Here is a 14,895-nt window from a genome sequence, read left to right on the forward strand (position 1 = left end):
AGAGTAGTGATGTGATATGTGACTTCTTTTCCCCCAGTTTAAATTTCCTTAAAAAAAACTTTTTATTGTAGAAAATTTCAGACATACACAGAAGTAGAGAGAATGGTTTAATGAACTCCCTTCACTCATCTGCCAGCTTCAACAATGAACAGTATATGGCTGGTCCTGTTTGATTTATACATTTTACTACCAGCCCTCCCAGATTATTTTTAAGCAAATCCCAGCTACTATATGATTTCATACCTAAATACTTTGTATTTTTAACACATAAGAAAACTGTGGCACTACTACTCTCCAAAAAACTAATATTATTTTAATATTCTCTATATCATTTAAAATTATTTATGTTAATTATTATAAAGAAATGTTTAATCATTACATTGAAAAACATTTAAAATAATTTCTTTATAAAGAAAAATTTTATTTTTATTTTTATTTTTTTTAAGATGGAGTCTTGCTCTGTCGCCCAGGCTGGAGTGCAGTGGCACGATCTTGGCTCACTGCAAGCTCCGCCTCCTGGATTCACGCCATTCACCTGCCTCAGCCTCCCGAGTAGCTGGGACTACGGGTGCCCGCCACCACACCCAGCTAATTTTTTGTATTTTTAGTAGAGACAGGGTTTCACCCTCTTAGCCAGGATGGTCTCGATTTTCTGACCTCGTGATCCACCCACCTTGGCCTCCCAAAGTGCTGGGATTACAGGCGTGAGCCACCGTGCCCAGTCAGAAAAAAAATTTTTGTTTTGAAACAGGGTCTTGCACTCTCACCGGGGCTAGAATGCAGTGGCATGAACATGGCTCACTACAACCTCAACCTCCTGGGCTCAAGTGATTCTTCCTCCTCAGCCTCCCAAGCAGCTGGGACTACAGGCACATGTCACCATTCCTGGCTAATTTTTGCATTTTTTGTAGAGATGGGATTTTGCCATGTTGGCCAGGCTGGTCTTGAACTCCTGGGCTCAAGTGATCTGCCCATCTTGGCCTCCCGAAGTGCTAGAACTACAGTCGGTGAGCCACAGTGCCTGGCCAAGAAATAATTATTTAATATTATTAAATATCTGATTATTGTTCATATTTCCCTAATCATCTCAAATTTTTCTTTTTTCTCTATTGGTTTGTTCATGTTTGGATCTAAGATCCATCTACTACTTTGATTAATGTCTCATTTTTTAATCTATAGCTTCTCTTTCACTTTTTTCTTATAATTTATTTGTTGAAGAAATTGGGTCATTTGCTGGGTAACAAAGTTATTTAAAATAATTCCCCTCTTTGTAGTTAATCTGCCAAGTCATTATTATACTTAGGTTCATGTATTTCATTTTGCCTTTGTTTTTAGAGGTTATGCTTTTAATTTTCTTTTATAACTATTTAAAACATTGACATGGCTTCAAAGTCAGAAACATAAAGCAAGATAAAGTCAGAGAAATCTAGCTTCACCTTCTGTTCCCTTCACTCTTTTATAGTCATTTTTAAAAAGGTTTTTTGTCCATTTAAAACTATATATAAGCATATTTATATTTATATCCCCTTTTTAGATTAAAGATAGCATACTATACATGCTGTTTTGTACAATACTTTTTTCATTTAGTAATATATTCCGAGGATTTTTCTGGAGCAATATATAGAGATAAGCTTCATTCCATTTTACAGCTGCATAATACTCTGTGATACGCATGTACCAGTGCCAACCCATGCCCCGGTGAGGGATGTTTGTTTGTTTTCAGGCTTTGCTTTTGCAAATGGCACTGCAGAGAATAGTTGTATGCATTTTTTTTAAAGTTTTGTTTTACCAATGTATCTAAGTGGTATTGTTGGGTCAGAGGGTAAATGAAGATGTGATTTTCCTTGATCTTCCGAATTCCGTTTCATAGGACTTTCGCTGTTTCATGCTCCCACTGGTAACATACAGAGTGTCTATGTCCTCAGAGCCTCAAATCTTTAGATTTTTGCCAATCTGATGAAATGTAGTTTTAATTTGCATATCTCTTATGAATGTGGTTGAGAATCTTTCCATTTAAGAGCTGTTTACATTTCTTTTTCTGTGAACATTTCATATTTTTGTCTTATTTTTCTATGTGTGGTGTTCAGTGTCTTCTTTACTTTTAGAACATTTACATATTAGGAATATTGACCTTTATTCTTTCCTAATTTATCATTTGTCTTTTTACTTTTTTCCCATATAGAAGTGTTTTCTTTTCATGTGGTCAGGTTTATCAATTTTTCTCCTCATTCTGAAGTTTGTAACTTGTATTTCAAAAGACTCATATTGGCGGCTGTGTCAGGAAGAAACAAGGGTTGGGGTGAGGAGGCAAGGGCAGAAACAGTAAAGCGGGTTTTAAGGTGATGATAATACAGCGTTGCTAGCGGTTACCACGGTTCTGAATAGCTTTTGAAGTGTTGGTTGATGGGTAGGATGTGAGAAGTCAGGATGACTCCCAAGTTTTTGGCCTAATAGAACTGAATTGCCATTAACTGAGGAGATTGTGGGAGTGGGAGCTTTGGGGAAAGATCAAGAGTTTGGTTATGGATAGGTAACACTTGAGGTGCCTGGTGGGCATCCAAGTGAAAGTGTCCAGTAGAAAGTTGGATGTCTATAATTTCAGGGAGTGTTTAGGGTTAGAAATAACCATTGAGAGGTACTAGCATGTAGAGGATATTTACTTGGGGTTTCCCTTTTTATTTATTTACTTTTTTTGAGGTATGCTTTACATACGGTGAAATGTACAGATATTAAATGTACAGCTCAATGACTTTTGACAGACATATACATTTATATAACTAGCATCCCAGACAAGTATAGAGCAATTCTGTCACCCCAAAAAAGTTCCCTGGTGCCCCTTTTTAGTCATTTCACTCCCCAGAGGCAAGCATTGTTCTGATTTATGTCACCACAATTTAGTTTTGCCCCTTATAGATGGTATTTAAAAGCATACGACTGGATGAGATCACCAGTGGCGTGAATGTAGATTGAGAAGAGGTCCAAGTGCTGTGCCTTGGGAAATGCCAGTGATTCAAGGGAGAAATGAGATGAATCAGCAGAGGGACTGAAAGAAGTAGCCTGAGAGACAGTATAAAAGCCAGATAGAGTGGAGTCCTGGGGACCAAGTGAAAAAAATGTTAAAACAGGAGGGAGTGAGGAACCGTGTCAAATGCTGCCAAGACATCTTGTAAGATGAGGATTAAAAATTGACCAACAGATTTAGCAACAAAGGGATCATTGGTGACCTCGATAAAAGCTGCTTTGGTGGAGTAGTGTGGCCTGAATATGCCTACTTGTAGTGGATTTGATTGAATGGAAGTAGAGGGACTGGACAGGAAGAATATAGACAGACATTTTAAGAAGCAGAAAAATATGGTAGTAACCAGAAGGGAGGGAGTATGGGATAGAGGGAGGATTTTTTTTTTTTTTTTTTTTTTTTTAATGAGCAGTGTTTCAGTACTGTGTGCTGATGTGACTAATTCAGTAAGAGAAAAATTGACAATGGAAGAGAGAGAAGAGAATTGCTGGAGAGCTGTTCATGAGTTGGCAAGAGGGATGGGATCTAGTGCACAAGGGAAGGGCTGGCCTAAGGTAAGGGCAGAGGGAGTTCATCCTTGCTAGTAGGAGGACAGGCAGATAGAAGAGCAGATGAGAGCATGCAAAAGTTCTCTTTGGTTGTTTCTATTCTCCAAGCCTCGACAAAGGAGGAAGAGGGGAGGAGGTGTTAGGTTGAGGAGAGAGGTCTGAGTGTGAATGTCTGAGAATGAAAGGGTTAATCATAGCATCACATTGCACCTAACCCTATTGGTAACAGCTGTGTGAAGTCTATACATTACTTAGGTTTGGGATTCCTCAGTTTCTTCATGGAGCTAGTAGTAACATCTCTCTTAGGATCTGTGAAGACTGTGACTGTGCCAGGTGAGGAAAATACCTAGTATTGATCCTGGCTCATAATAGATGCTTAATAAAGGATCATTTCTTTCCCAATTGTAACCATGAAAGTGGTAATAGATTACAGGTAGAAAAGTACTTCCCATATTTAAAATATTACTTTAATTGAATTATAGTCTAATTCCTCTTCAAATCTGTGTTTAATATGTTGATTATGTCGAACTCCTGTGCTCCAGTGATCCTCCCACCTTGCCTTTCCAAAGTGCTAGGATTACAGGTTTGAGCCACGGTGCCCAGCTGCAGTTACATTTTTTTTTTGAAAGTTCTAAGTGACTCTTTCGGAATTCTGTTCTCTCTCTTGGTTTAATTTGACTATGCTAAAGTGGAATGGGGTTGAACATGTCTATTGCAGATTTTAAAGTCTCAGATTGATTTATTTAAAAACTGTAAGTGTGGACATTTCTTCATAGCCACTTATCATCTAGCTACCGCCACCTTGATTGATATTCCAATTGATTTAGAGAATTAAATGATCTTTGAAAAGTTACAGAACTTGTCTTGGTTCACTAATGAATAAGAACTGAAGATTCAGATTTAATAATTTTAATCTGAATTATTTCAATCATTCATTCATGCAACAAAATTTATTCAGTGTCTACCTTGTTCATTAGTGCCCTAATGTATAAGAGCCTTGGTCAGGTGCAAATTCTAGTTCTGTTACTTATTAGCTGTGTGGTCCAGGGCTAATCAAAATATTCTAAGCTTGTTTCCACATTGACAAATCTGAGATAACGCTAGTATCTACCTCATAGGCTTGTTATGAGGATTAAATGAGATATATTGACTTGCTAAATAAATGTTAGCTACTGTTACTACACTTGATCTTAGCCAAAAGGCCGAGCAGCAATAAATGTTAGCTACTGTTATTATAAATATCCTTTCTCTTTTTCTCCTCTTCATCTTTGGCATCAAGAGTTTGTGCAAGGTGCAACTGGAGAGTGTTAGAGAATTAATATGTAGATCTTGACCTTGAAGAACTAGAATTCCAAAATCATATAATATTACAGGCAGGAGGGATCTTTGAGATTTTCTAGTTTGACAAGCCCAGAAAGGTTTTTTAGAGAAGTGTCTACTGTCACATAGCTTGCCGTTAGTAGCAAAGCCGGGCCAAAGCTCGGGTCTCCTGGTTGTGAGTGCTCTTCCTATAAAATGGCTCCTTTGTTACTTTGTCTGATTCTTCCCCCTCCCTTAACCCCTTCTCTTTCCAAATTGACTATCCTGGCCTGCACGTTCTTCCGTGCTCTGCCTTTTCAGTGCACAGTATATTGTGGGGCTTTCTGCATGTATCCGACCTGAACATGTCTCTGGATGCTCCTTCCTTAAGGTTCTAAGGAAGACTTTTTAGGGAAGGTGGACAAGTTGTCTCTGTGTAATCACAAAGATGTTTTTCTTCCTCTTGTATCACAGCCCAGGAGTTAAAGTCACTGTTTGAAAAAAAATCTCTCAAAGAGAAGCCTCCAATTTCTGGGAAGCAGTCAATATTATCTGTACGCCTAGAACAGTGCCCTCTGCAGCTGAATAACCCTTTTAACGAGTATTCCAAATTTGATGGCAAGGTAAGTAAAAATGAGACTTTGTCCCTTTAAGTAAAACTGTAATTGAGTGGAGTTGTTGTTGGTATTATTATTAGATTTAGGGTTTCAGAAATGCTTTGTAGAATATCAGTTGACAGTTATAGAATGTCACTTACATTTTCTAAGACTTGATGTAAAGGTATGAATTTGGGTTCAGTGTTGTTTCCACAGTAATATATTTGGGAGGATTAAAACAAAAACAGTCCTGTGCTCTTTCATTCTCTCTTTCTCTGTGTATAGATATCTCAGGACTGTTGTGTTTTAATCCTCCCCAACACACATATATATGTGTGTGTATATATATGTATATACATATGTTTATATATATATGAGAGAAAGGGGAGGGGGAGGAAGGGAGAGAGAAATATATATGTGTATATTTTTAATCCGTTTTATCTCCTAAGTATACTTGAGAAGTTGGATTAGTTAGATTGTGACTAATCAAGGTCTAATTGTATTGGGAAAGCCTTGAAAGTGGTTCTGGGAGGCAATTTGCATTGTCTTGGCTGATTATTATAACTGTAGAAATTGTTTGATTATTATAACTGTAGAAATTGTTGAGATCTGAGCTTTATTTCAGAATTCTAGGCTATTGCTTGCATTTCAGTATTTCACTGTAGGGGGATCTTGACACTTGCTATGGAGGCTAACTTTGTTTTTTGCCTGTTCGTGCTAAGTTTGCTGTTATAAAATTAAAGTGTGTTTGTTTTCCTTTTAGAAACATGGCCACTATTTCAGGTGGATCCTAGTTTCATATGCAGCACCCCTTCCCCAACCCCCTGCCTTCTTGTGTCTCTGTGCTGACCTGAGCAGGGCCTTGTTCAGAAGACAGTAGCGGTTGATTTTTGTATTTATTGCCATGATGTTTGCTGTCTGGCAGTGGTGTGGGGTGCTGAGTGATAGCTCTTTGCCTGGAGGTATTGTGTATAATTTGTCTTACTTCAGCGCCGTTGCAGTTAATAAACATACAGCTTTTTGCTTATGCTTGATTTTTTTTTTTCATGAGCTGGTTCTGTCAGTTGTCCTCTTTGAGCAGAGGTGTTTTCTCTTCGAAAGACTTTTACTTCCTACAATTCAGCAGGTTTCCATAGGTTTCAGTAAGCATGTATGGCCACTGGCACATGAGGTTATTGATGTTTCTGGGGGATAAGAGCAAAAACTAGAAACAATGCATAAGTAATATAAAGGTCCTAATATGCTCTGGAAGTTTCCTCCAAAGAACTTCTGACAGCACTTTTAGTAAGTTATAGACTGTATTGATGTAAAGCTTCTCTTTCGTCTGCCCTTGCTGCTTTCTCCTGTTTTGTGGAATGTAGCACGGAGAAGGAAGTTCCCCCAGGGGACAGGAATGTCAGCCTCTGGAAAATGGCGAGTTGGACTACATAGGATTTAAAAAAAAATACTACAATGATTCATTTAGACATGTGAGAAGTTATTCTTGGGATTAGGGTAAGCAGTTGGAATTTATTTACTTCCATTGCCTGATACCATCTCATTGTTTGAGGATGTAATTTCTGGAATAGTTGATGTGTGATAATGTGTTTATATCAAAAAATAGCACAGATCTTTTAAAATACTCTATAATTCTCTTTATACCATAGACTTTATTGTTAATTACTTAGGTTCAGATTTGTCACAAGGTTGTGAACTCTGCTTGGTGTGTATATATCTAACTTCTGAAGTACCAGCAGGAAAATAAAAAGTAAACCATCTCCTTAGTCACAAAGGAATTATTCTCACTAGATGTGTGTTTACACTGAAGGCTCTCAATGCTTTTGTCATAGCAAGTCTATTTGTAATCCACGAAGGATGTGAGTGCAGAGCAGTCACCATTATGCATTGATTAAGAAAGATTTAGATATTGATAAGTCTATCTTATGTGATGCTATTGTATTATTATCTTACATATTACAATTGCTAAAATACAATTAAACCCTTGTTCTCATCTATTATTTAATATTGATGCATTTGGCAGATATGTAATGAAAATGGCTAATATTTGAAGGATATTGTACTGTACATATTAAATTAGTCTTTCTTTATCTTTGTGAAATGCGTCAATATGATATACAATGACATCTCAATGATTAATAGAGAATTATACTTGAGTCAAGCCTTTTTGTAACCTAGAAATTAAAATGACTATTCAAATAACACCTCAAAATGATCAAATTAGCATTTTGTGATTGCATAATAATGGGATTGTAGTAGTTATAACAGCACCATGGCTGCCTCTAGAGTTAAGATCATGTCAACCCCTTGATAATAAAGCCTTTTCCGTGAGAGTTGACTCTTAATAATTTCCAGATTGATTCCTCCCATAAATCATCTGACGTTCAGCACTAAATTTTTGTTACTGTTGTAACTTAAAATTATTTTATTTTTATTCGGCTCATATTTAAGAAATGAAATGAGTGTCTTGTTTTAATGATTCACTGTCTTGTCATTGGAACGCCATGCTTTTAGCCTCAAATGTAAGGGTTTTCTATGTATTTTGATACTCCAGTTTTTTCTTTTTCTTACAAAGATTTGTTAAAGCCTCTAAAATATGTACAGTTTTTTTTCCCCCCTACAAATATTCACAATGCTTTTCTTGGGAATAACTCTTGCCTTATTTACATAATTAACTGAGTTGCTTAGGTCTCTTGGGCAAATAGTACATAATTGGGGAGAGAAGGGGATGGGGAAGAGTTTGGGGTCTAATTAAATATGCTAAAAAACTACTTAATTATGTATTGCCTCAAGAGACTAACTGCTGTGAAATCCTCCTTAAGATTAAACTAGTGTTAGATCTGAAGAAAGGATTTTGCTTTTGCTATGGCTTTACTGTTACATTTTAGTCAAGCAGGCACATATAGTGTTCTTAACAGTTCATGCCAACTGGATTGTTGGTTTTTATGATTCTAAGGGTGAGCATCTCTTAGCTATTGTGCTAAATTAAAGTGAATATTTCCAAGTAATTTTTGGTTCCTGTAGCTGGTTAATAATTTTATAAAAAGCTTTTTAAAACTGTGGTTGGCTAATAATTTTTTAAGGCATGATATTGAGAGGGAAAGGCTGTACTTAGGCATGTGCCTTGGTGTAATTTTGACAATTTTTGGGGTCAGGTTTATCATTTTGATATTATTTCTTTAGCAAATTGGTGATGCTCTCTGTGATCTGTTTTAGAGTCTGGATTATCAATAACTGTTTACTGATCATTTGAAAAAAGTTCAAGGTTGATGGCCAAGCAGTTTTAGGGCATGCTTTGGTCAGATCCGCAAAACCAGCCTCAGCCATCTGCCTGAATTCTTAAGCATTGTTGAGAACGGAACCTCTGAATAGCCTCGTTAACAACACAAAACCTCTATTCTAGAGGTTGAGACAACTGGAAAACTTCTTGTGCCAGTCCTTCTGATTTCACTGGATGTGGGAACTGTTGGTTGTGACAAGAGGTTGCTTTGAGGTGATCCGGGGAGTGGGCTTTGCTGAGAGGCAAGTAGACATTCAGCACTAATTTAAGTGCCTCAAAATATGTGGATTTTCTGCCCTGTTTCTCCACCCGTTTCAGATTAGGTTATGTTTTAAGAAGGAAATCTAACCCTATTCATTTTATGCCATATCACTTTCTTGAGACTCTTTTGCTAGTACATTATCACTATTCTGGTCAAATTGCATTTGCAGATATTATCCTTAATAGACCATCAGAAGTTCAAGTACCCATTTCCTGTCAATACAGTTAGTAATAAAAAAAAAAGGGACTGATTAGCAAGTTGTGTCATCTCAGTCAGTTTTTTCACCTCTGAAAGGAGATGGGTGTGAGTTCCTCACAAGCCTCATGAGACCATCAAATAGGATAATGCTAGGATGAAGCATCTAGCACAGTGAGAGGCAGTGTCGTTTAATAAAGCAACCTATTCTGTAGTAAAGCCTCCATTCGAATCCCCATGGCTCCACTTACGGTGTGACTTCAGTCTAGCTACTTAACCTCATGAAGCTTGGGGTTCAGGACACACTACCCCAAAATGTGGCACCTTGGAATATTGAATACCATAAGCTGAAGGAACTTGAGAAATGGCAGGAAGAACTCTGATCTTCCCCTGCCCTTCTCCCCTAAGCAGGTCACAAGGCCCTCATGTGAGACATGTTCTCCCTCTGCCTGGAGGAAAGGAGCATCCTCATCTCCTAAGATGAATCTTAAAGAACAGGGTTTGCAAAATTTCCCCACAGTTTACCACACTGACTTCCTACCTTTTTCCTATCATATTTTCCACATGACTTTCCACTTTCCGTCAAACTTAATATAAAAACCCTCAGATTTAACCAACAGTTTCTTGGGTCTTTGTTTTCTTATGAAGGCTCTATGTCATGTAAAATTTCGGTTAAATAAATTTGTGTGCTTGTCTTTTGTTACTCTGTTTCTTGTTACAGGGGCCTCAGCCAAGCATTTATAAGGGTGGAAGGAAAAAATGTTTCTTCTCTACAAGTTCCAGTCCTGATCTGTGAAAGAAATGATGACAGTGTATCTTCCTCAGGAGGGTGAAATGAGCAGGACGTGTTTAGCAGGACGTGTAGCACATAGGAAACACTCAACTAATATCCCACTTCTGCTGCTTTCTCTTTGTAAAGGGGTGACACAGGGCACTGACGATGGGGCAGTGACAATGTCTCTCCCACGTACTTCATTATGTGGTTGACAGGATTGAGTGAGAGGGAATGTGTTTTTAAAAGCCAGGATTTTAGAATAGTGTCGTAAAGAAGAAGTACAGCAGAGTGGGTGAAAACGGTCTGCATGTTGAAGTTCAGGGAGTCCAGTGGGGTTTTGGTCCTTCACTAGGAAGATTGAGACAAGTAATTACTTCCTTTGGGTGGGTGGGGGATTGGCTATTTTTTTTAAACTTTTGGTGAGAAAATGGTTCAATATTGGTGATCGCTTGGCAGTTTCTAAAATGTTAAATATCCTACTTTTGGGGCTTAGCTAAATACTATTTTCTAAATATAAGGGGAATGTTTGACTTGACAAGTGCTTGAAAGAGCAAACCAGTTCTGGTTCATATAGACAACTGTGACTTTGATTGTGTTAACTTGTTAGAAAGTAACCATTTCTCTATTAGAAACTGTTTTAACAGGGAAGCTGCAGAGAGCATGGGGGAAGGGATAATTCATGAGTGCTAATTGCTTGGCTGTTAATTTTCATAAGTGTTGATAGAAGCAGTTCCTTAAATTAAACTTTGTTTAAAATGTATCAGGGGAAATATTCCACAATGTCGAGCCTGAAGTGAAAATTAATATGAATGCTGTGGCAATTAACACATACTGGTTAATAGCTTTTAGCAGCATTTTGGGATGATAGTCCTTAAATACATTTTTGCATGCTGCTCTTGTTTCAGCATTGTTCCAGTCTATGTCGGATAATTATGAACAAATGTTTTCTACAATCGTTGGCATTAAATAGCTCTCTTCAAAGAAAGTCACTTAAAACTGCAGAAAAGCATGAAGCCACCGAGAAATGTTGCAAACTCAGAAAAGGTCAGCGAATTGAAATCACGTAAAAAGAAAAATTGCCCTTAGTGGAAAAGGCACCTCATCTGAACTTGGAAAATATGCTATTCTTGTGGGAATGGTCCCTTCTAATATGTTAAACTACGTTTGCTTCTGGATCTCTTTCCCAAAGAAAAAAAAATGTAGCCTGGGCTTTTTAGTGTTGGCTATGTTTCTAGAAAGCAGCTTTTACTTAATGCTGCCTGAGCTGAGGCAGTGGCCTTCAGCCTAAGGGTCTTCTGGCCTTACTTCCTTCTCCTTTACCCCCAACCCCTACTCAACTGGTGGGGGTGCGGGGGTAACCATGAATGAAGAAACAAGTTGGCTGCATAATACGGAAAGTCCACCACTGCTCCTTTCAGTAAGAGTTCTCCAGGGCTTTGCTTGCTTAGTGCCCAGTATGAGATAAATCTAGAGTGACTATATTTTGAATTAGGAGCTGTTCGTCTCAGTTGTTCAGTGGCTTCATTTACATACCTTTGTTTTGTTTTGTTTTTTTGAGACAGAGTCTCTCTCTTTTGCCCAGGCTGGAGTGCAGTCGCACCATCTCAGCTCACTGCAGCCCCTGCTTCCCAGGTTCAAGTGATTTCTCCCGCCTCAGCCTCCCGAGTAGCTGGGATTACAGGCGCCTGCCAACACACCTGGCTAATTTTTGAATTTTTAATAGAGATGGGGTTTCACCATGTTGGCCAGGCTCGTCTCAAACTCCTGACCTCAGGTGATCTGCCCGCCTCGGCCTCCCAAAGTGCTGGGATTACAGGTGTGAGCCACTGCGTCCAACCTACATACTTTTTAAAAGAAAAGTCTCAACATGATTTTAGCAGTTATTCTCTTGGCTACTTATCTCTGTGACTGTATTTTGCTAGTCTTCCTTTCATAGATCAGTTTTTGTTAGTCTATTCTATTTCTAAAAGAAGATGGAGATTAGATATTCACTACCATTTACATATTCTGGTATATAGTATAGAAGGATCGCCGGGCACAGTGGCTCATGCCTGTAACCCCAGCATGTTGGGAGGCTGAGGCGGAAGGATCACTTGAGCCCAGGAGGTTGAGGCTGCAGTGAGCTGTGATTGCACCACTGCACTCCAGCCTAGGTGACAGAGCAAGATGGTGTCTGAAAAAGAAGGATCAAATTCATTAAAGACATCTCTTTGTGAGATTATTTCCCCCTTACCATTATATTAATTCTCTCCTGTTGCTCTTGCTTCATGTTATACTGAAAATCCCAAGGGAAGACATTGGGATTTTTGTCTTGATGGTCAGTTCGTAATGAGTTAAATAGGAATCACAACAAAATGTTTTCGGCATTCTACTTCTCATAGAAGTTAAATCCTCTATGCTGAGTTCTTAAAACTAACTTCTTCCACCCTGAGCTCTCTGTCTAGGCCTCATTTCTGCAGTTAGCTGTGAACCTTGCCAGTCTGTGGTGGCTTCCTTTGTTGTGGAGCCATCTTCTAAAAATTCCATGAGGTAGAATTCACCATTGGCTTAAGGCTTTTCAAAGGAAGGCAGACTCTTGCCATGGAAAGAACATGTTTGTCAGGCTTGGGTTAAAATCTTTTGATCTGAGAGCTAAAGGGTGAGTAAGAACTAGCTAAGAAAAGTGGGAGGAGAAAGGAACAGAAGGTCTGAGGCAAGGGGAATTTGGCAATTTTGAGGAACCAAAAGAAAGTTGTGTGACTGGAGCCCTAGGGTGAAGTAGATCGTGGTGAAAAGCGAAGCTGTGGGGGAAGACCAGGTATGACTGGTAGAGGTGTTCTCTTTAACCTCATGGCACGGGGAAGCCTTGAACAAGGATTTAAATGGGGAGGTGAGGTAATCAAATTTGTTTTGAAAAGACCCCTGGGGCTGTGCTGCCGAGTATATCCCTGAGAAGGGTTTGTGAGGATAGAGAAACTAATCAAGACATTTTTTGCAGTGCTCTGGGTGAGAGAGTGGTAACTTGGGCTTGCTTGTTAGGATGAAGATGGAGTGAATGAATTCAAGAGATATTTAGTAGTAGGCAAAAGTGGTAGGATTTGATGATGTATGCAGAGAACAGGGTTAGAAGGGGGTTTGAAGGATGATTTCCTGGTCCGTGTCCGGCTTGTGGAGCTGGATGGATAATGAAACCATCCCTGAGTTAGGAAGCACTGAAAGAGGGCTTCTCCCTCAAAGAACGAGGTCATAATTTTACTATCTTGAAGATCTCTCTCCAGAGAAATCAAATGACAGCCCAGGGTCACCTAGCTGGGCATAGAATCCAGGTGTTCTAATTCTCAAAGATTCTTATTTTCTTCTTTTCTTTTTTTTTTTTTTTTTTTTTTGAGACGGAGTCTCTGTCACCCATTGGCAGCTGTTTTGGACCTGCTGACTACAGATCGTAGACTGTTACCATGTCCTTGAAGACACTGTACCTCTTTTTGGGAGGTGGGGTATATCCTATTGTCTGGTTTGTGTTTGGGGAATCTGAGGCAGTGCTTTTTGAGGTGAGAGTGGAGCAAAAAGCCTCTTCTTTGTTCTCGCTTGTCAGCCAGCCTTGAAACTGGCTAAGGAATTGCCTTCAGACGTTAGTCACCTTCCAGACACTTCCTCTCCCATCAGTCACTTCCTCTCAGATGACAGGGATGTGCACTCAGATGCCCAGCCTGACTCACCAGGCCATTCAGAGGAGAAAACGATAGGGTAATTTTATTCTTTTATTTTCGAGAGAGTAATTTTAAATGAGGCAGATGTCAGGTGTCATTTAGGACGTGTTGATTGTAATTGTTGGAGGTTAGGGGACTAAGAGGTAAACAACATGGACGTATTTTTGTTACAATGAGATTACTGTTGTTGTACTACCTTCTCACTACCTGACTAATTACCAGGTTAGAAGAGGGAATCTGGTTGGAATGAATATCAAGCACTGAGGTCTAGCCCAGGAGACAATCCTTGTAGGTATGGAGGGGACTAGGGATGGTGTCATTTTACATTCAGCCTTCTCATCCTGGGGTACTTTGCTCTGCATGGTTTGCAGTGGAGAGATTGTCTTCTCCCTCGAAGAATGAGGCCATGATTTTACTATCTTGAAGATCTCTATCCAGAGAAATCAAATGACAGCCTAGGGTCACTTAGCTGGGCATAGAATCCAAGTGTTCTAATTCTCAGAGATTCTTATTTTCTTCTTTTCTTTTCTTTTTTTTTTGAGTCAGAGTCTCTGTCACCCAGGCTGGAGTGCAGTGGTGTGATCTTGGCTCACTGCAACCTCCGCCTCCCGGGTTTAAGCGATTCTCCTACCTCAGCCTCCCAAGTAGCTGGGATTACAGGTGCGTGCCACCACGCCCGGCTAATTTTTGTATTCTTACTAGAGGCGGGGTTTCACCATGTTGGTCAGGCTGGTCTCCAACTCCTGACCAGGTAATCCGCCTGCCTCGGCCTCCCAGAGTGCTGGGATTACAGGTATGAACCACTGTGCCCAGCTGAGATTTTTATTTTCATTAATGGGGTTCACACAAAATGGAAACTTGATTTCCAGGACTACTAGGCCATGTGTTAGAAGGAACACTGACAGGGAATCAGAAGACTTGAGTGTTAGTCCTGGCCATGCAGTTCCTTCTCTCTGATGCAGGACAAGTAATCTCTCATCTATGAGCCTTGATTTCTGCGTGTTTAGAATCAGGAATGTGGCTTAGATGACCTCTTGGATTCTTTTTGGCTTTAAGATTCCAGAGTTTTGTGATTAGGGAGGTGATTGACATCAGTGAGATGTAGGGGGGTACAGATGGGAAAACTACAACTTTTGAAGAGTTAATCTTTTGTGTATACATTGGAACTTTCCTCCTAATTATCCTAACAGAACAGTGATCTAGGGAGTATTAGCTCCAGGTGAGGGAACAGGCTGAGAGAG

The 14,895-nt window shown here is 39.3% G+C and overlaps 1 protein-coding gene across 12 annotated transcripts in view; it reads left to right on the forward strand.

Annotated features, from left to right (window-relative positions):
- The window catches only part of MAPKAP1 (MAPK associated protein 1), a 266,415-nt gene that overhangs the window by 45,869 nt on the left and 205,651 nt on the right, over window positions 1-14,895 (forward strand). For 10 of the 12 annotated variants that reach the window (XR_010148846.1, XM_003312320.7, XM_003312321.7 and 7 more), the window contains one exon: window positions 5,338-5,486. The exons of 1 other annotated variant lie outside the window; for it this stretch is intronic. Coding sequence is in view for 8 of the 11 variants with exons in the window: in XM_003312320.7 (XP_003312368.1) it covers window positions 5,338-5,486 (149 nt within the window). In the remaining 3 variants the exon portion in view is untranslated. Of the gene's footprint in view, window positions 1-5,337; window positions 5,487-12,676; window positions 12,766-14,895 lie in introns of those variants that run through there. One more of the 12 variants, XM_063788305.1, reaches the window with a different exon arrangement.

This window comes from Pan troglodytes, chromosome 11, assembly GCF_028858775.2.
Source record: "Pan troglodytes isolate AG18354 chromosome 11, NHGRI_mPanTro3-v2.0_pri, whole genome shotgun sequence".
NCBI lineage: Eukaryota > Metazoa > Chordata > Mammalia > Primates > Hominidae > Pan > Pan troglodytes.